The sequence below is a fragment of the Telmatherina bonti genome (assembly GCF_933228915.1).
Source record: "Telmatherina bonti genome assembly, chromosome: 6".
NCBI lineage: Eukaryota > Metazoa > Chordata > Actinopteri > Atheriniformes > Telmatherinidae > Telmatherina > Telmatherina bonti.
Window position 1 is genome coordinate 30,222,414 of NC_136624.1, and position 27,233 is coordinate 30,249,646.

General features: G+C 39.0%; 1 protein-coding gene across 1 annotated transcript in view; it reads left to right on the forward strand.

Annotated features, from left to right (window-relative positions):
* Window positions 1–227: 227 nt before the first annotated feature.
* bsnb (bassoon (presynaptic cytomatrix protein) b) overlaps window positions 228–27,233 on the forward strand; it is a gene marked incomplete at both ends in the record, with an annotated part of 67,173 nt that continues 40,167 nt past the window's right edge. The window contains 3 exons of the mRNA XM_079242289.1: window positions 228–406; window positions 8,081–8,471; window positions 25,863–26,747. Of these exons, the coding sequence (XP_079098415.1) occupies window positions 228–406; window positions 8,081–8,471; window positions 25,863–26,747 (1,455 nt within the window). The remainder of the gene's footprint in view (window positions 407–8,080; window positions 8,472–25,862; window positions 26,748–27,233) is intronic.

Here is a 27,233-nt window from a genome sequence, read left to right on the forward strand (position 1 = left end):
GACAACTGAGCGACGTGAACGCGCACGTACGAGCCACACAAGTCACCACCCATTGCGTCAGCGCGCTCCCTCGCCTTCTCCGTCAGCGCGCGTGCTCCGTGCGGGATGCTGAATTGTAGGTGATGATGGCGGAAGGGGAGCAGCGCTGAGTTTCATCTGAGTTTTTACCACAGCTGTAAAACCATCTACAACCATCGTTTCTCTCCGTCGAGACCTATCTCGACACGATGGGGAACGAGGCCAGTATGGAGGGGGAGGGACAGGCGGGACAGGCCGGCCCCGCCGTCCCTGCAGCAGGGGCTCCGACTTCCATTTCAGCACCACCGGACTCTGGACAGCTCATCAAGCCCAGCAACGGAGCGCCAGCCGGGGGAAGTGGGGCTGTACCCGGCCCGGGGATTAACAGGTAGCCGCGATAGCTAGGAGGCTTCTCCACCAAACTGTGGAGCGGAATCAGGGAGGCGAGGTAGCAGAAAGCCCGGAGTGTGGCGTTTCTTAGTACAGAGAGGAGCCTTGGACCAGACGACTGCGTGTAGATAGACTTGAATGAACGCTTAATTATTTATTTCAATATCCTTGTCAACACAATCCACCACCCCTTTTTTGAGAACCGTTTTTTTTTGGCAGCGACACCCGATTAGTCAGCGGCACTTTGGTCTGAATTTGATGTCCAAAGCTTTCGATGAAGGATCAATAATATATAAATATAGCTTTCTGCCGACACAAGAGGAATTTCTACGCCCGTTTTCACCATGTCTGCCCAAAGGGTTCAGGGAGTCTCATGAATGAAAGAGCGACATTTTTTTCTCTGTCATAGTAAACGTGAATAGCTACTATGTAGCGGATCTAAGAAACATTATTGTTCTCATAGTGTCAGGTGATAAATAAATAAGAAATGTAAATGATGCAAAGTGCACTGCATCTCACGTTGAAGGGCTTAGTAGGTTCTATTACAGCTTGCTTTGGCATGGTTAGCTGTTAATACAGAGTCATATTGAAAAACACACCTTCCTCCTTGCCTGCAGACGTCTGCATCTTGGTTTCAATGTTGTGTAGGATGACAGTGATCCCATCAGATATGGCCAATGTCACTGAGAAAAACAGGTCCATGGTAAATGCATATGCCATATGCATTGATCTCAGTCTCAAATCATTACCTAGTGAGAGAAAAATGTTTTTCATCGCAGAAGCTGCACAGAAAAGGTTCATTCTTCTGGAAAATATGGTGTTGCATTCCTCTGAAGGGAACCCAGACACTCAGATCAGACACAGTGACAGAGGCATGGGCAGCCTTACATGACAGTGCTTCCCTCCTACTGCGAGGTCTTTATTTAAACCTCAATGCTGGCTAATACTAACACAGTAGGCTGATAAAAAAAAAATTAGCCCTTTGCTAGTATTTAGTGTGATCACATGCACACGCTTGTAAGTCTTCATTTTCCGTTGTTGGTGTGTGGTAGGGATTACTCTCCTATCAAGATCTGATATTGCCTTAATTACACAGTTCAACTGTTGTAGACCTGAATACACTCACATGCAGAGACACAGCTGGATGTTGGATTTGCCACACCTGCTTACAGTCTCATTATGCTCGCATTTCAGCCTGATGTTCAAATATATTTATGGATTTGCTGTAAGCTTTTGCGCATAAGGCTGAAAATCAAGGGTAAAGCTTGATTCTGTGGAGAATATAGTTTTTCTTTGTTCATTTGTAGCTTCATTTCTGTTCTCACACGTGGAGATTTTGAAGGTGCGTGCAAAGATTGCCTTGTACTTTTAACAGTATCCAATCATCTCTGTGTTTCTACTGAGAACGCTCATCTTGTATATTCACCATGGGCCAGTTTTTAAGGCTCACAGCTCCCTTCTAATCTCATGATTCTTTTATATCATGATCTCTCTCTGGTATCCACCCTTACATGTCTCATAAAGTGATGATGAGGGCAGGATGCTATGAAAAAGAGAAGCATAATGAGGAATGAGGAGAATGATGAGGAGAAAAGTGAAACATAATGAGGAATAGGCAACCAAACTGTATCATTTGGTTTATTTAAATGGTTTTCTTGCGACTCTTGCTGTGAGATATTTCTTTACAAAGAACTCGCGAGTTTCAGAACCACTGAGGGAGGGGCTGGGTTTAGGTTGTAGATAGACCTTCGTTTTAATTGAAAGGAGTTTCAGCATTTTATGAGTTTGCCTGTTGGCATGAATAGAGAAAAGATAAGCTTTATTTAACCTTATTCTATAGAGTATTTCTTTGCTCTAGTTCAGACCATGATGCTATTTCTTCAGTCTCCGTGAGAAGACAGAGTCTGAGCTCTTTTAGAAGTTTATGATGGTGTGGGATTTTGGCCGGCTCTTCGGCTTCACGGAGCAACGCTATCACTGTTTTCCTCTTTTATCATAACAGCCCTGACTAAGTGCACAGTCATCCTGATCTGTTGACCATTACTGAAAAGCATTCTGACACAAGCTTCAAATTGTTTCCTGTTTACAACAATGTGCTCAGTGTACGTGTGCTACACCAATCAGACATAAAAAGACCATTAGCCTGATATTATGTACATCCCTGTTGTCTCAGCACAACAACTCTATGCAGTTGTAGCATAAACATGAGTCATATAGCACTGTCATATGGTGTTTGGAAGTGGCTAATTTTAGGTTTAAGGTGGGCCATATGTACCATTGTTTTGCTGGTCAGACGTCATAGCTGTCAGAAATTAAGAGTTTTACAGGAGTGTTTGTGTGTGGTCTGCAACAATGTTAACGTCAGTGTCAGAGGAAAATCCATGCAAATATCACCACGTGAATGATGCACACTTTCCCAGCACAGCACTGCTTCTCAACAACATGATCGATATTCTACACCTCACCTGTTAGTGGTTTTGATGGTTTATAATGTTGTCTAGGGTGTGGCTGTAGCTCTGGAGGAAGAGCAGTGATCTGCAGTTGTCCAGCCTGAAAGTCAGTGGTTTGATTCCCCTTACTACATGTCCAAGTGTCCTAAACCCCACATAGCCTCCTGAGGTTCTGATGATGAATGTGTGTGTGTGAATGGGTGAATGTGACATGTAGTGTTGAGGTGCTTTGAGTGGTGACCAGAAAAGCGCAATATAAGTACAGTACATTCATCCATTTATTTACTGCCTCACGTCTGGTAAACAAGGAGCCATGTAATAGCTATACAGCAAATCACCAAACAACAACATTAAAACCACTGACAGTCAGAGTGCCTCATCTTGTAACAGCTCATGTTTCTTCTGAGAAGGCTGCATCCTGGTACCCAGACACAACCAAAGTACATAACAGAGTCTGAGGTCTTTAACTGACCTACAGAAACCACCAAAACCATGTGACGGTGACTGTTATTCAGATTTATATAGACGTGTAGCCAGTGTGTGTATTTATGAGTTCGCTTGACCATTTCTTTTTTGCTGCTGTTGCTTGCTGGTTCATGTGATGATTTCAAAAAGATCTGTATAGTCTCTTTACCTTTGAGACCATCCATCTACAGTTTATAAACAGGAAAGACAGAGAGGTGTGTACTCAGCTTGATTGTGAGTTCAGTCTGATTGACAGAGGATGATTTAAACATGCCACAACAAAAATTTGCTGCAATTTGCACCCTTTAACCTGCTGTTTGTGGGGTGAACCAAGTCTCTGTGCGTTAGACTTGGTTCTCACAGATCCCATCAGATGGGTTTCTACTGTAAGCTCTGATTCATAGATGAATCAGCTGCTCATGAGCCTTTTTGTTTGTTTTAACAAAAGCTTGTCTGAGTCTATATGTCACTTTGGGACTTGGTTTTAACATTTTTGCGAGTGACCTCTGTCCTAGACGCATAATGATTTGTTTCGTGTGCCACGCAATCCGGATTTAGGTGTATTTGTCAGCACCTGTCTGCGGTTTTGGACAGCAGAAAAATTATTGGCAATATTCTTTTTTGCCGGAGTTTATTTTTAGCATTTGTTCCCCTTTTCAAGTCTTAGTCCTAATTTTTGACATGAATGAGTTTAATATGTTTGGAGCTTGTGTATCTTAGAAACAATGAACACTTTGTTTTGTATTGGAGGTGTTCAGATGTTCTTGCTGGACTGAATTAAATCTGTCCTGCTGAATAATTATAAACTGAAAGTATTTCCCTCTGGGGGGGGGGGGGGGGGGTCAGGGGTGGTGGTGGGAGGACCAGCATTTGTCTGATGCGACATTCCCCAAAAGCCCTGAAAACAACCCGAACAGATGTTGATACTATTTTGATGAACAGATATTTCATGTTGGATTTAGACTTCATGTCATGTTTTTATTTGAACATTTATCACAAAGGTTGTTTTTGGACACATGCAAGTCTGATTCATCTGGTGCTTTTGTGCTTTGACCTTTACATATTACTAAACGGGAGGCACAAGATATCTTTTCACTCAGAGGTCTCAACAAGCCAGTTCATTTTACAGGGGGCTGAAGTATAAATCAATAGGTAACATACAGCATCTCCATTATACACTGATTTACTGTATCCAAATACATAGCTAAAATTAGATACAAGCTATCAGATTATCGTCTCTGCTCCACAGAACTTGTGACAAACTAGATGTAAATAACAATAAAAGAATGAATTGAAAAAAAAAAGTATTTGACTGGCACATTGATTTGAGGCTCACTGTGAAGGTCGTACATGTAATGGATATTCCCAGGTAAAACATGGTGTTGCTGCAACACTGCATGGCCTAAAAATATAGGTACTCACAGCAGCTAACGCCATGCATAAACAAGCTTTAGATTGATTTCAGGAGAATTTAACTTTACTCTGTATTTAATTTGAAAATTAACCCAAATATTGGTAGTGTATTGATGAAATATAGACTAGATTGACTGGGAACTTTGGTGTCGAGGGTGTCGACCGGGTTTCCATCATGAGTTGTAGCCGGCCTTTCTGCGCTGCTATTGCCTTCATTTTCTCCACAGCATACTTGGTACTGAAGGTGCGACTACAGAATCAGAGATGAAGAACTGAATATAAATATAATGCTACAGCTGGTGGGCAGTTAGCTTAGCTTAGTAAAACAAGGAAACAAACTAGCCAAATTTAGCCAAGTAACTACAGTAACTTCCTCAATAAATCAAAAAACAAGAGCATGCTTATTTTTTCAGTCCATGTAAAACCTAACTGTAAAAGCAACCACTTACAGTGAACATTAGAGGTTATATACACTACTCACAAAAAATCGTGGATATCTGCCTTGTAGAATGATGTCAGAATGAACCTAAAATGTATGTTTACCTTTACAGAATAACATAATTTGTCTGTTTCTACATTGTTGCATCAACTTTTTCTTTTGCATTCTACCAAAATATCCTTTATCTATGGTAAACAGTCTCACCAGGACAGTAAAATACATACTGAAGTAATTTACAGAGACATTGTTACTGTGTCCTTTGCTTGGCGCAACCAAAGTCAGTTGTGATCAGTTTAACAAGGAACAAACAAATCAGATTGGGTTTTATATACAGCTGAATGAAATGATGATGCAGCCAGACAGCTGCCCATTGCTGACACAGTGATGTACAGAGAAGTTACATTAGACTGTGAAAGACTAGTTGCACATGTTACAGATCAGATATGACGGTGGTATTAATGTTCCTGTGTAGTTTTTGGCATTGTTGGGAAGTATAGTTTGCAAAATGTCGAACTATTCCTTTAAAACTCATGATGGTGTGCAGCTGCGATGCTAATTAGTGTAATCGTAGTGACAGTGGGATTCTGTCACTTGTATTGCTGACACTGTGTAGAAAAGAAGCATCTCTCTGAACTTTCACAGAGTTCTCATTTCACCAAACCATCACCACACAAATGCTCCAGTATTCTCTTCATCATTATGTTCAAAATTTGTCTTGTTTTCTACATGTACAACCACAAGTTGATTCTCATTTGTTGATGAATCAGAATACTGAAAAGGCGTCTGCCTCTTTAAACTTTTTTTTTCTTTTATCTTTTGACTCTTGTTAAGCCAAACCTGAGGCTTTGCATAAATCAAATGAGACTCTACTGGGCGTCTTTGCTATTCAAGTGACATTTATTATGTTAAGCTATCTTGTACATTGTAAAGACACCAGATATGTCATATTTGGACTTACATTTAAACTCCCGAGTGCATTATTGCCTTCATGCTTTGTAATATCTGCCCAGATTAGCCTCAGGCAATGAGAGTGCAGGTCGGCCATGGAGTGTCAACACTTGTGTTGAATTTCAAATTGAACAGACTAGGAATGTTTTGAAAAGTGTAGAGTCTTTCCAGATGCGCTCACTGCGGTGAACACAGGACTCCTGTAGAGCTGACCAAGGTTAAAATTGTCTAGCAGTTCAAGTCATTAGCCGTAGCTAACAGACTGCATTTCAGTTCCTTTCTTTCCCACTTTATTCCCATTCTCCTGTCACTAGATGCGGGGCTGCTGCTGAGACTGTCGTTGAGGATGACGGGCCATGACAAAACAAAGTCTGCATTGTCCTGACAGCGGAAATTCTTAGTACATATTGAACTATTTGCTTTAATGCCTCAAGGCCAGAATGAACAAGATAACCCAAGTTTACAATGTTGATAGATTTCTTTTGTTCCACCACAAACATGTTGCTGAGGCCAGAACAGAACAGCCTCCGAATGAACAAAAACCACAGAGAAGACGATAAAAGAAATATAAAATATTCAACATTTGCCTTTCTGTTTGCTACACTTTTCACTTGCCTGCCATCACATTGCAAATCTTTTACCGTTGTCTGGGCCTAATGCAGTGTTTCCCAAACCAGATCCTCAGGACCACATGCCCTGCATGTTTTATCATAGGTAACCCTACTTTTACACACCTGAATGAAAAAAAATAGCTTTTTAAAAGGCTTAATGAGAAAGTTCAGTAATCTGACTCAGATATTTTGGAGGAGGAACGTGTCTAAAACGTGCAAGACAGGGAGCCCTGAGGACCTGGATTGGGAAACACTGGCCTAATGCATCACAGAACTAAATGGCTTTAAATGCCATCACTCAAAATGTACTGTAACTTCAAAAACATTGTTTGCACAAAATGCATCTTAAGGAAACATTGAATGTGGTCAATATAGAATATATGCCAAACGTATACGCAGCATTTTGTATATAATACAAATCTAAAATATCTACAACATAAACCGTTTTTTTTCTTCAGTGACTCCTAAGTTCAAATGCTCAGATTCCTCACAAACTCTGTTGCTTTCTTCATTCATCATCTTCTTTAACCAACCTAAAACACTGCTGTGCTGAACCATGAATGTTATACAAGTTGACAAAAGCTAAATCAAGCTCATCAAGAGAGTGTTCTGTGAAGGCTGATCAGTTTCACTCAAACAAGAATAAATAAATGAAAAAAAGGGAAAATAATTTGTTTTCACCCTTGAGCGTAAGTGGGTTTATAATTAAATTGATTCACACAATAGATGGACTTACTTCCTTGCATTAAGGGTGGAATATTTGTGATGATGTGTGTGTCAGCTATTAAAGCACTGCAGCAAACTTCCAGCATGTACATTTGTAGGTTTGGGCTTGTGTGAGGATGAAAAGAATAAGTGTTGTGTTAATAATTTACAAATGTGTCTAATGCAATTTACTGTGACAACGATAAAAGATTAGTCTATATTGTGAAAAAATAAAATGTCAAATACATGTGAAAATAAACGTTAGCGTACATGTATTGTAAAGTGGAATAATACAGTAATGCTTAGATAAAAGAGGTAGACTGGGATTTTACAGAACATCTCAGAAGTCAGCTTTAGTATTTTAGACTTTGTGACTACCAGTATTTTAGTAAATGAAGTCGATGTGATGCACAAGTCTTTCATGATTTGAGCTTGAAATAAAACTGTAAACTCTTGTTTTCTTTGTTTTGTGACATTTGTTAGAAAAATTTCACAGGTATAATAGTTTGTGTTTATAGAAGTCTGAAAAAGATATAACATTTCACAACTGATTATCTCTCTGCTGAATCAACTGCACTCCTAAATCATGACCCATGTGATTTCAAACATGTTCTTTATTTTCTTTTCTCTTCTCCTGCCAGACCACCTCCATCAGACCCTGGACCTAAAGCAGGAGCCCAGAGCAGTCACGGGACAGGTGATAGGTTAGCCTCCCACGACACCCCTCAGCATGCTGCATCTCAAGGACAGCAGGGCCAGGGTCATGTGGCCAGGAAGAATCTGCAGGTGGACTTGGGTAGCAGCAGGACTGGGAGGTCCCCTTCTGTGTCCCCAGACAGAGGCAGTGTCCCCACCTCTCCTTACTCTGTGCCTCAAATTGCTCCCATGCCTAGCAGTAAACTGTGTCCCGTCTGCAAAACCACTGACCTGATGGGCAATGGGGATGACAGGCCAAACTTCAACACCTGCACACAATGCCGATCCATGGTGTGCAACCAGTGTGGCTTTAATCCCAACCCTCACCTAACAGAGGTAGGCTGTATTTATTTATAGGATTTCTCCCCTCCCCAACCCCCCCTTTTTTTCTGCAGTGTTCGGCATTCTTCCATATAAACACAGTCATAGTGGTTAGCATCTGTCACTCATTCCTAAGTAATAAACATAATCGATATATGTCACAGTGAATTCCCATGAAATATCTAAACACATAAAACACTACCCTGGCCGACAAATACAGAAAAAATGAGCTGTGTTATTAGAGGCACAAATATATCCAGAGAGAATTAATGTGAAAAGAATTACAAGCTGTCTGAGAGCTGAAGAGAATAGAAACAAAGAGGTGCATGCTTAATGCTGATGAGCTGGATGGATTTCTTAATAAAAATCATCCTAAAATTACAAGGACCTGAAAGAACATCACATCATACTGTTGACTTTAGACAAACTTAGAACTAAGGGTTCTTATGTCTTTCAACTTTATTTATTGGTACTTTATTTCCCCTGTGTGAGCCTATATGAGTCATATATTTGGGTTGTGTATCTGGTACACAACATAGGGTGCTCTTGTATCTGACAGCCTGATTTTTTTTGTTTTAGATAACTTTTCGCCTTCCTCTCAGCTGTATATCACCTTTGCCATTAATAACATTCATTGAGAGGTCACATCACTGCGGTGAAAACCTTGTATACAGTGTTTTAGTGGAAATTATGCCTACAAATACCATATTAAAAGTGTAAAGGGAATTTAACTATGATCATAAATAGTTCAGGAACTTCTTTATTAGCTTAGATTAGTTTCTCAGTAGTCAGGCTTACATGGACTTAAGTATTTGAATCAAAAGTGTGAATTAGAATAAAAAATAGTATATGTAAACAAACCAATTGGAAAAAAAATCTGATCTGGCCATTCTCATTAGGATAACAATTTAGTTCTGATCGAGAGAGGCACATGAAACAACATATTCAGAATGTTGGGTAGAAATGATCCTTTCTACGCATGCCTGTTATGTCAGCCGTACATCACTGTAATGTCATCTCACACTTTACTAAGGACTTGTTTAGCACTGCTTGCTTAACTCAGTAAAGTTTATTTAAAAAAATAATTTTAAAAGAATTTAAAAAGAAACTGAAATCATGCAATAAACATGCACACGCAATGTTTCTTGTTGGAATAACTTTTTCAGGGTCATGTAAACGGTACAGGTATGATTGGAATTACAACCCGAGTAAAAAGATTTTGTGCATGTAAACATGACTGTGGACACGTGAGGACAGCGTTGATTATGACTACTGGTGAGTTTGCTATTAACTGGTTGACAAGCAGAACTGGATCAGCTGGCCTGGAGTTATCAGATGAGATTAGTCGTACACAGCAGGATGACTGGGAATTTTTAGCTGGAGTCATGAGTTGCCTTGATTAGAGAAGTACTTGATAATTCGCAGGGCTTGTGATTTTTCTTCTTAAAAAACAAGTTGTCACACACTTTCTTGCTAATGTATTTCACTTCATTTTAGCCATCATTAATCAGAAGTGACTATATGGAGCAAATTCTGCTTTTTTTCTATAACTGATGTAACTTCTACATGTATTTCCACTTGTCACTCCTATGTTTAGTGTATGTTGTGTAGTCATCCTTGCAGGCACTGTTAAGTGAGTATCTAAATAATGTTTAGAGCTTTTTTTTAAACGTACAACAAAAGTCTTCCAACACCTCTAAAGAGAACACTGTAGATTTCCCATCATTCACAATTATTCATGTGCAACTATGCAATCATTGCAGTAAACAGGTAGCTGAGAAAGCCTTTTGCCTTCATCTTAAAATAGTCATTTTCCTAATTTGAATTAGGCTATGCCTCACTGTTACTGTGAGTCAAGTGTGGCTGTGTCATCTGTCACAAAGTTTCACATCAGCTCCAGTGAGTCATGTTGCAAACTGCAGTAATGAAAGCTTAGTTAAGCTGGCCTGCAGCCTAGCAGAGCAAATATAGGCTTATTATATAGCCGTTTAAAGGGAATATATGTTTAGTTTTTTAAATGTAACAGTGTGGATGTTAACAAACGGAGAAATGCCTGTGTTTAAGCACGAGTACATGTACATATATGTGTGCATTTGTGTGTAGAAGAGGAGACTGCAAACATAATAAAAGGAAGGTGTGGGAAATGAAAGGTTAAGAAAGAAATGCACGGACCAAAGTGGAAACAGACAGTAGAGAATAGATCACGGCGGGGAGTAAAAGAGAGCGCGGCAGTAAAGGGAACCGCGGAGGTGGATACTTTTCAGCTCAGCCTTGGTGAGCTTGTCAGATGCTGACAAGGAGGGAGAAAGCGCAGCCTCTGGAGAGCTGAAGATTTACCCCCATAACCTACTTAGCATGGATTGGGCTTCTGCCTCACTGCAGCATGTCTAAAAAAGCCTTATCACTCATCAGGGAAATTGATTATGGCCAAGTTGTTGCTGATCAAGGTGATGATAACAATAAGGTTGATGATGACTGGAATTGTGATCATGCTGATGGTTTCTGGCCAAGAAAACCAAAAGGAACCTGGAGGAAAAAGTTCCTCCTGAGTAGATAGAGACATTATTTTTTTTATTATTTTTGAAACCTTGATGTTTATATATTTACATGTCGAGTACTTTGAAAATCCTTTTGGATTTTAGCACTTGAAAATAGTTTGCTGGGTTGTATTAAAACATCCTTATGGGGTTTTAAGGACATCGTGGTCTTATCTCATTACATTAATGTCACTGAATTACAGCACACGTTTAGTTCCACAAGTTCCCCATCTGGCTTTGCAAACAGTCTTTTATGTTTACAAATACATTATATTGTTATTAACCTGCACCAGGTTATATAGATTAGCATTTAGGTGTAACAGAACACTTTGTCATTATCCCTAATGCTTCATGAGTCCCGTGCCTTGTTTTTAGGCTTCTGCTCGAAAGTTGCATATGGATATTAAAATGAGTTTAATTTTTAACACCTTTGGGGAACACCTCCGAAATGTCTCAACATATGATGATCAGTGTTTCTTCATCTAGTTGATAAACTAGAGTTTCAGTTTATGTGATTTGAGTAAAGATTGTTGCAACACAACATAAATATTTATTTGTAGTGAAAAGAAACAGAAAAAGTTGTGTGTGGACACATTTGTAGCCTTTGTTGTTGTTTTATTATTTTACACTACTACATCAGTAGGCGCCCAACCAAACTTACTCTTAGTACTTTGCGTTAACAGGGTGGTGGTGGCCTGGGATGGTATCAAATTCCCAGCCTAAATTATTGTCCCAGTCCACCTCTGGTCTGAAAAAATACAATCACTATCCATCCATCCTTCCATCCATCCATCCATCCATCCATCTTCTGCCGCTTATCCGGGGTCGGGTCACGGGGGCAGCAGCCTAAGCAGGGAAGCCCAGACTTCCCTTTCCCCAGCCACATTTGCCAACTCTGCGAGGGGGATCCCGAGGCATTCCCAGGCCAGCTGGGAGATATAATCCCTCCAGCGTGTCCTGGGTCTTCCCCGGGGTCTCCTCCCAGAGGGACGTGCCTGGAACAGCTCACCAGAGAGGTGTCCAGGAGGCATCCTGACCAGATGCCCGAGCCACCTCAACTGGTTCGTCTCAATGCGGAGGAGCAGCGGCTCTACTCTGAGCCCCTCCCGGATGACCGAGCTCCTCACCCTATCTCTAAGGTGGAGCCCAGCCACCCTGCGGAGGAAACTCATTTCAGCCGCCTGTATATGAGATCTCGTTCTTTCAGTCCTGACCCACAGTTCATGACCATAGGTGAGGGTAGGAATGTAGATCGACTGGTAAATCGAGAGCTTCGCCTTGTGGCTCAGCGCCTTCTTCACCACGACAGACTAGCGCAGAGTCTGCTAATTTGCTAATTTGCAGTTTTATTGTGATGCTTATATGCTATTTTAGCATAAATAAATATATTTTATTGTTAAAATAAAAACAAAAAATAAAACAGTTTGTATTAAACTGCAGCAGCAACATTGCAAAATGCTCCGTTTATACACGTCTAGGCCAAAACAAACACCTATGTGCCACTGTACTGATGCTAAATTGTAAGGATTGACCTAAAAAGATATTTGCGGATGATCCCCCATTTCAACATTTTGGACTTTAGATATTTATAACAAAAAGCAGAATTGTCACTCCAGCCAAAACCTGGAAGGACAAACTTAGACATTTTTCTAAAACCACATTTAGTGAAGGTCATCTTCTCTATCAAAAGTATTGACAAGTTAAATACAAGTTAGAGTTTTTCCAAGCAACCTGGTGATAGTAATGCAGTTTACATGCAAACAGTGAGCAACAAATGGATGTCATATGCCATAGTGTGTTACAGGGCTGCAAGTCAAGCTCAAAGGTTTTGTTTAGACTTGTAGTCTGAATGTTGAAACCTGCAAGCAATCATGCATGTTAGCTTGTACACACAGTAAAAGCTCTATGAAACATATTGCTTAATGTTTTAAAAAAAAAACAAAACCCAGTTATGATTACATAAAATATGAGAAGAGAGGAGAAAGCCAGACCTTTGGAGAGATGAAGCAGATGAAGCAGACTTGAAACAACAAGAGAACAGAGAGAGGTAGTGAAAATACCACAGACACTCCCCTGACGCTGTTCTGCCACCATCATACAGGAGAACATCTGCTTTATAATTGGTCCAATTTCTATTTATAGACCATACCCTCCTTCTGTCTGCAGTGATGTCCCAGTCCTGAGAAGCCACAGCTGAAAGAGAGAAAAAGCTGTGGTGGCAGCAGGAGGAGACAGAAATGCAGAGAAAAAGCATAATCATAAATGAACTAAAACAGCCATCATTCTATTGCTGTGTAACGCTACAATAATACCGTTTATGACACACCATAAAAAAAAAGAAAGAAAATGTGCAAACAAATGAAAAATTTAACCTTAGGATCATGAGAACATACTGGGTGGTGTTTCACATTGTGCTGAACAAAAACACTGCAAATTCATGTAAGACATAAACTAAGGAAATCATGACCTTTTCATTTATTTATTTATTTTTTTTTAGAATTGCTTTTACCTTCATTTTCAGCTAACAACCTCACAGGCTGAAAAACAGCTTTAAGCAGCGCTCCCACACAGGGACACAGTGTATCTCCTCCCCCTGTTCAAAATACATAAGGTGGGTGGCAAAAGTTCTTAAATGGGCTGGAATTAGAAACCAAGCCAAAAGCTGTGGCATCATCTTTATAGAGACATTTATGCAAAATCCTATTTTCCGTAATTGTTAACATAGTTGCAGAGGTTCAAAGAGTCTAGAAGCAGACAAAATATAAGAAAAGATCACCCCCTATATCTCCTTTTCTACCAGGATAAGAAATCGAATTTCTGAACAAATTGTTCCGCTTTGTCTATCTGTCTATCTTTGTCTATCTATCTATCTATCTATCTATCTATCTATCTATCTATCTATCTATCTATCTATCTATCTATCTATCTATCTATCTATCTATCTATCTATCTATCTATCTATCTATCTATCTATCTATCTATCTATCTATCTATCTATCATACTTACTTACTGTAGCTAAGTATGGCATTCATGTGAACATTTTTAATACAGTGGTGTCAGAATGTAGTGATCTTTTGTTCATCATCTCACTTGAGATGATGCACTTTCATGTCATGTCCACAAACTAATAGTTTGAGAGTCTGTGTTGCAATAAAATGAACAAGCCTCTACTGCTTTAGTTCTGTTTGTTTTCAGGCTTTGATCTGATCATATTATCATGTTTTATAGCTAATAGCGCTCAGCTGTCATCTACAGACATCTATTTACAAGGAAATGTTTAAAAAAAAATTTCTTTTCAATAATGTGTTTAAACATGTTTTTGAGTTCCCTGCTGGTTCAGAAAAAGATTAAAATTGGCTTTCTGAGGGATGTTTCTGTGAATGGGAGGAGTACAGCATGTGTTTGCTCTGATAAGGTTCTGGTTACTCTGGACACTGGGTCAATGGTTTTGGTCAGTGCAGCTGGGCGCATCGTTCTGCTGTGCTGTTGCTGTGGGGGTGTTTTCTTGCTGTTCTTGCTGCAGCAATGTTTACTGTATGTGGGTGGCATGTCTTAAAGGAACCACATGAATGCCAAGACCCAAGGTTTGCCAGCAGAATGTTGCATTGTAACTGGATTATTAATGTTTTTCACTTTTTCTCACGTTCATGTGGGTGTTACTTGAACATGTGATGTATAGGAATATTGTTAAAGACCAAAACTGCCAACAGCACTTCCTAACAGACTGTGTTATACTGTACTGAACTTCATTTAGGTTGTGGCTGCAACCTTTCGCAGGACATATCAGGACATTTATTGCCAAAAAAAAGTTTAAAAAAATTAATCTTGTCATGCAAAATTGACATTAATATGTATTTTTTTTAGTGAGAGCCATGTTTGTTTGTTTGTTTTTTTTTTATTTTTTTTATTTTTTTTATCACATTTTAATCCTGCCCAGGGTCTAATCTTAAAGCTAAAAACTGATTTTCATAGGTATCCACACCAACACTGGAGAACAAGCTGTTCTCAGTGTTAAAAGTAAACACTACATTATTTTTTGCAAGTGTATTTTATGTCAGCTTTACAGGTTGTGTGGGTCCTTAGTACATTATTGATTTTAATTTGAAGGTTAACCTGTGATGACTTCTTCACATTTCTAAAGTTTATGTACCTCAACTGAGAGCTCCTTTAGGTGGTCCAATGTCCCCACAGTTTTATAAGTGACCACACTTAATTACCCAGATATTAATTTCAGAAACACATCCATATCAGTGAAGGATAAATGCATTGTGTCTCTATGGAACCAGAGTATTTATAATCCCCTCAAATTAATTTAGATATTTAGTATCAGACATTTCTATTCCCACTTCAGCTTTTCATAATGTGGCACTGGAGAATGCCATTCAGATGGAATGAAATAAAATGAAAAGTACTTTTATGTACACCAGAAGGAATTTTTTATTTATTTATATATATACACAAGTAAACACACACAAGTATGTGTGTGCATTAGTGTGTGTGGGGTGTGTATGTCATAGGTGGTGGTTCACGTGTAATTGGGCGTGTGCATGCATAGTAGCTTTAAAGGCACATACTCACCTGGGACGCAGAGAGAGAGTTAGGGTGGGGCACTCGCCATAATTTTGTTGACCACTATTCATTCATTCATCATTTCTATCTGTTACTCCCACTGGTTAAAACAATCCATTTATCCATCCTAGTTGTGCTATTATTGCTTGGGAAAGTGATGCAATAATGTACCAAAAGGCATCCCTGGATGCCTTTTGGTACATTATTGGTGGTACAACTCAGCATATCTGTCAGAGAACTTCCTTGTGCGTCACAAATAAGCGAACCCGAGGATCCGACCCATACTCTCAGCAGTAAAGATGGTTTGGAAGCTACAATATATATATATGTACGGTATATTTATTTTAACAAGAACTGAAAACAAAAAAAAACCAGCATCATATAAAGCTGCATTTATAAAGCTGTGAACATCAGAGTATAAGGGAACAATTGATGTTTTAAGAGAAAATAAAGATAATTCCTTAAAGTGAAACTTTTATTGCATCCGAACTATAAAAAGATAAAATAACATGATTAGGTGCAAGGCGGTTGATACAACATTTGTATCAGCACACATTAGTTTTCTTTTAAAAGTACACTTGTAGAATAAAGGCCATTAGCTGCTTGTTAAATTTACTGAACTGAAGTTGAATTGCTTCACACACAGAAACATGCAGGATACATGCACACACACACACATAACACCTTCATCGTTGCTTGCTGCCATTTTTCTTCTCCCAGCCTCACCTTCATTTAGAAACAAAGAAATAGTCAGGACTAAACTGCCTGCAGTGTTCCAACACCATTTCCAACTTCTTCAGTTTCCAACTTCTTCGGGGGGTGGGGTGGGGGGGGGGGGGGGGGGGGGGGGGGTCTCTGTGTTGCACAGCAGGTGGACACAATGCGCTCTGCTCATTTTGCAGAGCTTTGAGGCTTAACTCTTTGTGTAAAAGATGCATTTTGTGTCCATTTCTACTTCAAAATCACAGCCTTAGTTTTTTAAGGTTGAAGTGCTTTTAAGAAGTTGCATTAAGATGTTATAAATAGATTACCTTAAATTCAAATGTCAATTTATAGACATCTGCTAGGGTTTTCAAGCTTTCTTTTCATCACTTTCACTTGCAGTGTCACTTCTTAACAGTTCCTATTGATAATTTAAAATAAATTTTTTCTTTCTGTCTAACATGGTTTAAAAACAAAAATAAAAGATAGAAATGACCATGTTCCTTCATTTGGCTCCTTATGTCATGGAGAAGGCTTTTCAATATTTTGTGGTGATGTAATTAAGTTCATGTCACTTCTGACTCATGGTTAGATAGGGGTTAGTTGTTTAAAAAGTTGAATGACCTTAAATATGAAAGGAATCCAGCTGGAAATATCCAGGTATTTTAGCTGAAACAACTCATTAAAAATGTCTCAGGAAAAGTGAACACAACTTATAAGTTCACTTTACATAAACTTGGAAAATCCAAAGCACTTGATGTACACTTTTGAGGCAGTTAAAAAGCTTTTTATGCACCTGTACCCACTGCTAAACCAGGGTTAATCCCTGAAGAGCTTTGCCTGCGATGATATTGAATGGAAATGTTGAATGGTTCTAAAACAAAAAAATGTGGAGCTTTATGTGAAAACAAAACAACTTTCCAAAAAAACTCAATGTTGATTATATTGCTATTGAGTGCAGGAACATTAGATGTTCTTCTATTTTAGTTTTCAACACAATGCGTTGGCTGTAATTATAGACTGGAACTTTGAGTGGACAATCAGTGGGAACTGGGTCAGGAATCCAGCCGAGACACATGTACACCGATATTTGCATATACAAAAATATTTTGCAACAAGAACTGCCAGCAACTAAATCTGGGACACTGGTTTAATTATTACCACGTAACTCACTGCATTTGAATTCCCCATCTTGCTTTAATAACTTGAACTGTTTTCCTTTACAGCAGGAAACATCAGAAATCAAATTCTTCTGGGAAAAAAAATAACATGAGCATGTTGATGCATTTTATTAACTTGACTTACTCTGACCAAAACTTAACTGTAACGTGGTGATAATACCTAGAATATTCTTTATGCCTTTAAGAGGGATATGCTGATATAATTAGACTCCCTTATTAGCTGTTTTGCGTTTAATTATCCATGCGATATACTGTCTCTCTCGTTCTATGATTATGTTTTAAGCCATTTCAAATTAAGTCTATGACCACACACCACAAACATGGTTCCTTTGCAGCTGATCTCTTCAACAAATGTGCAGTCAAATGTCACCCAATTTCAGATATTTGAGAACTATCTTAAAAAAGAAAAAAACATTTTATCATTTTAAAGCTTAGGAGTTTGGATGTAATGTTGTGTGTTGATGCTATGTGGCCTTATTCTGTTACATTGAAAAATATTTAAAATCAAAAGCTTCATAAAGATAGCAGCAAATCCTTGGCAGGGATCTTGTTGCATTATAATGAACAAGTGTTTATATCATGCTCATCTCTTTTAATATACCCAGATTTAATGTCATGCAGACTGCACTACTTTCCTGCATCCTTAATAACACCTTGGCTCCCTGCTATGCTTAACACTGCAGTACACCTGGTGAGACACACACGTTAAGCATCATTAAAAGAAATTTATCAGCGATTTCTCTTCGACCACTCAGCATTTTGACTTGTCTCGGTGTGTTTTTATGAACACCATTTCCAACTTGGCAACATTTTGGACTGCAGACATTTCATTTTATTGTTATATTGTTCTTTTGTAGTTTGTTTGTAGAGGTGTATCTGAGTTGAGCAGAGGAGCCAAACTGATAGGATGGAAGAGAGAGAGAGAGGCATTGGCTGGAATTTCAATGTCTTTGGCTCAATTTGCAAGGAATTGATAGACCACTGCATTCCCAGCATCCTGATCCTCAAACTGCAGTACTCTGCTGCTGTACGTACTGCATGGTGATACTGCATCATGATCTCTGAGCAGAGTGGAGCAGAGCTTCTTTCCTCATCTGCATCAGCTGAAGCTTGATTCCACCTGAGTGTTTGTTACCAGCTTCTCCTGGGATTGATGTGCTGGATAATGTTTTGCACCTGTCAACAAATCCATGAAGGAAAACAGATGGGAAAGTTTGCCTGTCACCATGATATACTGTGTTACATCTTCTAATGTGTATTTTTGTCGCTGCTACCTCCCTCATAAGAGCTGCTATTTACATTTTTAGCACCATTTTGGGTCACAAGGGTGTTATTTAGGTAATTGATGCAAAAATACTCAAATGATTAACTGAAATAAGCGATTTATAATTGAAATATTACCATCATAGACATAATTTTTTCAGTTCTTTGTCATTTATAAGATTAACAGCTCACAATATAGACTGCTAAGAATTTCAACAGTCTTCAGGCTCAGTGCTCATCGCTCTTTATTTTTTTATGTGAGGTGTTAATGTTATGTTACATGTCCAAAAGAGGTCACACAGAGTTGATAGGAAATCTATTTAAGTTGAAGTTGTCAATATGAACTGTGAAAAAGTGACACAGCAAGTAAAAGCGGTAAAAAAAGATGCTGAGAACAAGTGAAAAACCTAACAGATATCTTGTAACAGTGGCTGGCTTGTTAAAATGTGCAGTCTCACACGTTTAAAAAAAAAAAAACAGGTGAAAAAAACTAACTAGAGTTTGGCAAACAGTCTGGTAGATGAAGGAGCATTTGGCTCACTCATGCTCCTCTAATCATGCATGAATTAGCTGCTATAAGATGTCCGCTTGCTTTTTATGATCAAGTAATAGGAATGAGACATATAACATGAATATTCCTCTTTTAAAAGAAGTCAAAATTAAAGTTCAGCTCTTATTAGGACCACCCAATACTAAATGGTTGAATTATTCAGACACAAACAGAATGTTTTGTTGCTTCACATTAATGTGATTTTATCATATGTTAAACTTTCTATAATGAACATCAGACAAACAAGCAGACAAATTCAAATTAGAGGATAGGTTAGAAGTGATGATTTCATGTTTAGCACTCTTTTTCAGAAGCTCTATTGTAACTAGAGGTTTTACTCAAGCGACGCACCAGAGAAAATATAGGAACATTATGAGTAGCCAACAGTTTAAAACATTTTTAGAAGAAAGAACATACAGGCTACACAGACAGGCTTGGACATTCACAGATGACAAAAGCAGTGGATGATCGCAGGAGCCTTTTTTAAAATACCTTCAGAACATTCAGCCAAGTCAAGAAAACTCTCCAGGAGGCAGACATGTCATTACTCAAGTCTACCATGAAGACAAGAGTTCTCCTCAGGGTGCAAAAACCCTCATAGGCTTCAGTAATAGACAAGCAAGATTACACTTTATGAAAAAAAAAAAAAAAGGAGAAGGAGAAAAAAGCCAGAGCATCTTGAGAGCAGCGTACTATAAAAAGTGAAGGTTAGATCTGCCTGTTTGGAGAGTGTTTGAACAGCTTGTGATCTGAAAACAATCATGTAAAATACATGCAGGCAGTATGACGCTTTGGGCTTGCTTTGCTTCCAGTAGCACAAAGTCACTAGTATTTATTAATAATGTGACAGAACACTGAAGCATCCAGATGAATTATGACATGAAAAGAAACATCTTGTCTATTTAGATGAATCCAGCGAGGCTCATTGGATGGTACTTCATTGGCATAGATGGACAATAACTTAAAACACAGGACCCCCAAAAGACCACCGGAGTTGCTGAAGGTAAAGAATTCAGGTATTCTGAAATCGTAGCATAATTTCTTTAACTGGATCGCCTGACTTTAAACGGACCAGTGTTAGTCTTGGGTTCCAGCTGTTACTTGCGGCAAAGGAATTTCCCAGCATTTTACACGAGTTATTTCAATTTATCCTTAATACATTTAATGGGCAATAAATCAAAGTTTAGCACATGACAAAGATCTACTATTCCAAAATCCTTGCTATGAATACCCTAATTAGCTTTAATTCAGACCCCATTTTCATCACATAGCTGTTGTTAATAATGACTCCTAAATAAATCTCACTTATCATACAGATAAAATATTAACACAATAACTAAAGAAAAAATGGGAAAAATTTACCAAAATAATTGACAGTGCTATTATTGGATAGCAGTGTGTGATCTTACCTAAATCAGCATGAAATTTAAATTGTAAATATGTGAGCTCATTGCCAAGGATGCTTTGCTCTCATTATTTGATCCATTGCCAACTCTCTCTAAGTCTCTTGCTGTTAAAAGGTTCTATTTCTGGCTGCAAGTTCCTCATAAGGCTTTAGTGCTCCAGCATCCTGTTGGCAGGCGGTGAGATCCACGTCCCTGCTCATAACCTTTGACGTGCGCCATCCCGTTGTTCCCACATGTAAACACCCATTTAGCAGATTGAAGGAGGAACCGACTTTGTGTTTCGATAACAGCCGTAAAAAAAATAATCAGATAATGAGAAAGTTGAAGAAAAGAAGTGAGAGGAAGCTGTGTTATGTGAGAGATGCAGATAAAGAGCAGAAACAAAGATGAGTGAAGGAGAACAAGATGGAGGGTTACAAAAGAGAACTGATAGAGTAGAGCAGGAGACAGAATGTGCCGCACGCTTGGTTTTTGCTGATACAGATCAGATTTCATAAAGATCCACATGATTGCCTCATAACAAGGGGGATGCAGAGAGGAATGAGATGGAGAGATGGGGCGGAGGCAAACAGAGACATGAAGAAATTGATAAATCGCTGCTTTCCCTCCCTGCAGCTGCGCTCTTTGTTTTTCCGGCTTGTGTTTTTTCCCAGCGGGCTTAATATGATTATGCTACTGTAATTTGGAAAGAAAGAAAACATATCAAGGACAATAACAATAATGGAAAGAGAGTCATTGGTCCTACGATGGTGCTGTGTTGCCCTGGTGTGGGCCTTTTGCAAACGTTCACTTCACTTATGACTGTGTCCAGAGTTCATCTTTGCTTCAGCTCTTCAGGTTCTCTGAATGACAGTGAAAACCAGGAACACATCACTCCTTATTCTGGGGATTGGCAGGGGGCCAGACACAAGGCTAAGATGCTGCCGAGCCTGGGACTTACTCTGTCACTGACCTACTGAATGGCTGACTGATTAAATGTTTGAGTGGGAAACTGAATGAGAAGTATAAGGCAGGGAATATAGTGACTAAATACTTCAAGTCTTTCAAGAGTATAATTTAAAAAGAAAATAAATGTATGCAACAGTTACATTATTGAATAAGTATGCAGAAAATTGATTATAAAACAAAATATAGAAGCATATAAAAGCAATCCTTTTTCACAGCGAGGTTAAACTAGAAGTGTGTGTTTGTGTGAAGAGACACAACTCTGCTGGTATTTCCCTTCTTTCTGCTCATCGTGCCTTGTTCTGAACATTTTGAGACTTCAACCCTGGAACAGAGGTTCCACAGTAGGTGTAAGTTTTTGCATTTATAAAGCTGTGAACATGATCCACAAAAAGCCACAAATCCTCCTTATTTATGAAGTTTCTGCTAGTTTTCCAGCCTTACAGGAGTTTCGTCAGTGGGTTTTTGGAAACATAGACATTATAAGTTCTATTTTAAAAGTCCAAATTTGGCATTATTTCAGTAAAAGAAGCTGACTTTGGCAGAAGCAACATAGGCAACCTTTCAATTGTGTATTCATGCTAAGATCTCACCGCGTTTTTGTAAGAGACACAAACACAGGGTCACTGTTGTCACTAGTAAAGGAAAGGTGTGACGTTGTGTTGTGTATAGCCAAAGTCGAATGAACCCATTAGTTTTTAGATATTCATGTGAGTTTGCTGCCTGCTTGTCCATCTTAGCCAACATCTCCCTGACTGGTTGATTGTTTTTCAAAGTGGAAGAAGCAGTCTTCAATGAGCACAGTTTCAGCACTAATAGAAATGGACAGTTATCTCAACAAAGCAGGTGTGGGATCAGAGGACAGCAACACAGATTCTCTACCTCTCACTACACCAGTCTAGTACATTATGCCCCGTATTGCATCTGTAACCACACGTGATAGTGATTGCTGGGAAGAGTACTCTAATTACATTTCTGCATCACTTAGATAAAAGCTTGCTGACCACTTGAAGAGAAAATTAGCCTTTGAGACCCGTGAGTCACTGCCCACATCTCTGTTTCTCCAGCAAATCTAAAAAAAAAAAGTGAATAGTTATGAATGAGCAGTGCTGTGCAGTGTGACTACCAGGCTAAAACAAATTGAGATATCAGCTTAGATTTCCTCATTTCAGAAAAAGTAATAGCACAATGAGTCAGTGCAAATCTGCAACATTACTGCATGTCATCAAGTCCAGTGACTCATACCATTGCAATTGTGAAGTGATAACCTGCTTGGATTTAATATTTATATCACCAAAAAATGTTTACACAGCCAGGAAATATTCACATTTAGGGTTCATATATATACTTAGATGATATTTTAAGTGTTACTGACAACTATACTGTTTTAATAGTTGTGTGGAGTCATTGACAAGGCCTGGTGGTTAGTGGTCTTACAAGAATATGAATTAGCCAGTATTAAGTGCATAAATGGAATGGATTTATTTAGCCGCTGATAAGAGCATACATCTAAGTGAATGCTTGGTGTGTGATTAAATGCTTCCTACATTGACTCAGGTTTGCATTATTGTGTGATTCAGCCGCAAAAGTGGAAAGAACTGCATTTTCTGCCATCTCCTCGGAAGTTACCACAGAACTAAATGCCCTGAGTTGAAGTCCTACTAAAAGGAAATGTTGAACCAGCGGTAGAGTGGAAAAGGCTATCAGCCAGTTCTTCCACCTCACCCTTTGTGTCTCAGACTACCAAATGATCCTGAACCCTCACACAACCTTTCTCCAACTGCATTCATAATGCATTAAAGCATTATGCAATGACCACAAATCCAAGACAGCTACAATAGTGTGGCAGCTGTCAGAGCACCAGGATGCCAATTACCTCGTATGGCCATGTGCCATCAGTAGCACCGCTCTCTGACTTTCTCCTTCTTATGTGGCTTTCTAGTGCAGAGAGAAAGAGAGAGAAGGAATGTAAGAAAGGCAGAGACATACATACAATGACAGAAGTGGCAGAAACAGCAGGATATTGATGTTTTTAATGAGCAAGAGAACATGTTGTGCATTAAGAAAAATATGAAACAAAGTAAAAAAAGAAAGGCTCATAAAAGACACGAGGGGACATGACAAAATCAGGGGCAGCTCTGCATTTTTAAAGGCCTCCAGTTTAGACACCATCTGTCATGTTTATCTGACTCAAATTAGTAACTGGGTAAACTATGTTTACCAATAAATGCCCATGTAGAAGTTTCAGGATGCTTAAATACCCCTTCAATAATATTTAACTATTATTCTATTTAGCCACATTAAAGAGAACACACTCTTACACACATGTTATACTATTTATTTTTAATCTTACTTGAATACATTTGGACAATAAAGATGTAAGATGAAGCATTCAGAAAAGGCCCAGGGCAATACAGAAGGAAGAATTAATTCCCCATATGATCTTTTCATTTTAAGCTTTCCTCTAAGTTTTAGATATGTTATAGTTACCAACTAGTTTATTTTTTCATTTTCATTTTTTTTTATTTTTAATCTTTTAAAATTTTATTTTATTTATATTAAATTAATAAAATGCAGTTATATGAAAACTTAACACTAACTTTCCCGTTGAAAGTAAAAATAGGGAATTGCTGCTGTTCTTTAACAAAAGACAAAGAGTTGGAAAGCTTTTTGAAGTATGACATGCAATTTAAAATAATTTATATCACATTATCTAAATATAAAAAAAAGACTGAAAGTGTTCAGCGTTTTTGAATAAAGTTAAGATGACAGTAAGTTTACGACTCTGCTCTGTTTCCATCAAGAATCAAAAATCTTTGTCATTATGCCAAGTACAAGCAATTGTTCTTAGAGTACTCTTCCCTGTCACTTGTCTAGCAATTGTTTGCTTAGGCACACAGTTAAACACATGTAAATATCATACTTTTTTGGAGTTAATAGGGAATATCAAGGTGATGTTGTTGTGATCCATGTCCTATGTGATTTGGCACTTTCTTGTTGATGCTAAGACTTTTTTGACAAAGATTTTGGATGGCAGAGTTTTGTTTTAGTTTCCCACTGGACTCTATATACATGTTATTACAACTCATATTTATTTTTTGTAAGTGTATAAATCATTGGATATGTCCTGTCATGGTTTTGACTTTTATCCTTAACCAAAATGTCATGTGTTTAAATTTTAGTGACAAGCTAGAAGCACGATATGCGCAGGAATATCACGCTGAATTTGCCTGAAGGAGCATGTTATTTATATCCAAAGTCATAGGATGATGAAGGATGCTCCAAACATGTTTATGTTATTAATCATAAATATGCAAATTACTCATGCCATGCGGACCACACAACTCCAAACCATCACAGATGCTGACATTGAACTGTGCTAATAACAACCAGGGTGGTCCTTCTCCTCCTCAGCCAAGAGGACACTACGTCCATGATTTCCACATAGAATTTCTCCTTTTAAGTTGGCAGAACCCAAGACAATTTCTCCTTCATGTCAGTCATTTTTAGTATTAAAGAAAAAAGAAAAAACACCCAAGGGGTGTTTCCCGTGTCTCTGGAACCATTTCATTATGTTTGTTCTGTGAATTCCATTTGTGGATGATAAACTGATAACGGCTTTTGTACGTGTTCTTGAGCTCATGCAGTTACATTGACAAGACAATCATGTATTGTTGGTTCAGTGTCCCCTGAGGGTCAAAGATTATATCAGTAGTACTCTGATTATAGCGATTCCACCATCTTTTCTCTATTTTTTTTTTTTTTGCACACAATCGTTTACAAGGTGTTTATCTCTCCTCCAATTGATCACATCTGAGTCTAGGATCAGCCTCATTGGATGCTCTTTTTCACACCCAACCATGTTATTGACCTGCCGGAGTTTGTTTAATTTGTGGTCAGATGCTTCACTAAAAATGTTCCACTGTTTCACAAAAGTAAGCGTTTGTTTTATGAAGCATGAAAAACCAAATTAAGATCTCTATAATTTAGGGTATATTTTGCTCTTTTATTTGTTGAAAAAAAAACAAAGGCAGCTTCACAGCGGTCTTACTGTATGTGGTTGACAATTTGCAGCAGTTGCTTTCAGGAACCTTATTAACCTCACTGTTTCACACACTTGGCAGTAATACTAGAGACTAAAGCTACAAGTCAGACTATAATAGTTAACTTTTTTTTCATTCACATTCATATGCTGAATGATGAAAAGAAACTGTAGCTTATAATCAGAGTTTTGTTTTTCTGTCTCTTTCAGGTGCAGGAGTGGTTGTGTCTGAACTGTCAGATGCAGAGAGCTTTAGGAATGGACATGACCACACCCCGCTCCAAGAGTCAGCAGCAGATCCACTCTCCTTCTCATCCAACTGCTCCTGAAGTAAAACCTGATGTTTCAACTCAGCCGGCACCCCAGACGCAAATTCCTCCTCAGACACATCCTCCAGCACAGGCCCACACGGCGCCTGGCCCTATAAAACAGACTGGTCCAGCTGGCCCTATCAAACAGACTGGTCCAGCTGGCCCTATCAAACAGACTGGTCCCGCTGGTCCAGGTCAGCAACAACCAAAGCTGCCACCCGGGGCGGTCCCTCTCCCTGGGATGGCCAAGGCCCCATCTCAGCCTGATTTGTCCCACAGCTCTCCCGCCCACAAACCCCAGCACCCCCGTCAGGACCAGACACGCAGTGCAGGGAGCTCCCCCTCACGACAGCCCCCACCCCCAGAGCAGACATTTGGAAAGTTGTTTGGCTTTGGTGCTTCTCTTCTTAACCAAGCCAGCACGCTCATATCTGAGACCACTCAACCCCAACAGCAGCCTCCAAAACCGGCCCCTAGACCTGGGGGCCCTCCTGGTCCTGGACCTGGAGCAAGTAAACCTTCAGGACTGCAGCCAGCACAACAAGGGCCACGGGCCTCTGCTCAGCAGCAGCAGCAGCAGCAGCAGCAGCAGCAGCAGCAGCAGCAGCAGCAGCAGCAGCAAGCTTTCCCAGACTCTTCCAAACCTAAAGCCTGTTGTCCCCTTTGTAAAACAAACCTGAATATAGGCAACACAGCAGAGCAGCCCAACTACAACACCTGCACACAGTGCCACTCCCAGGTGTGCAATATGTGTGGATTCAATCCCACTCCACACCTAGTCGAGGTAAGACTTTTATTTAATTTATTTGGTTTTTAGCCATGTGTATCAAAGTGTGAGCTTCACAAAAACATCTCGTGCACTATGGTTCCACTAGATTGAATGATTTATTGACATGTTCTAGAGAAAGATGCAATGTTATAGTTCAGAGCAGTGGTTTTGTTTTTATCCATTTATGGCTGCTTGGATAGCTGTTTTTTTTCCACAGATGATGCCTGAGTGCACGAATCAAAACTGTTTCAAATCGCCGAGTATTGCCTCCATTTACCTTTTCACAGGCTCTCCAAGATCTCATCATCTTATGTGTCTGCTGATACTGTTGCTTCTTTGTATTTATGGTATATTTTCCTAATTGGTAACATTAATTTGTAACTATAGTGGGATTGACTCTTGGAATAATAACAATTTACTTATAATTTATAATGTCGAATACAAAGAGCATTTTGTAGCAAGGTATTAGACGTGGATTTACAACAGCCTTTTTTCTGTTGC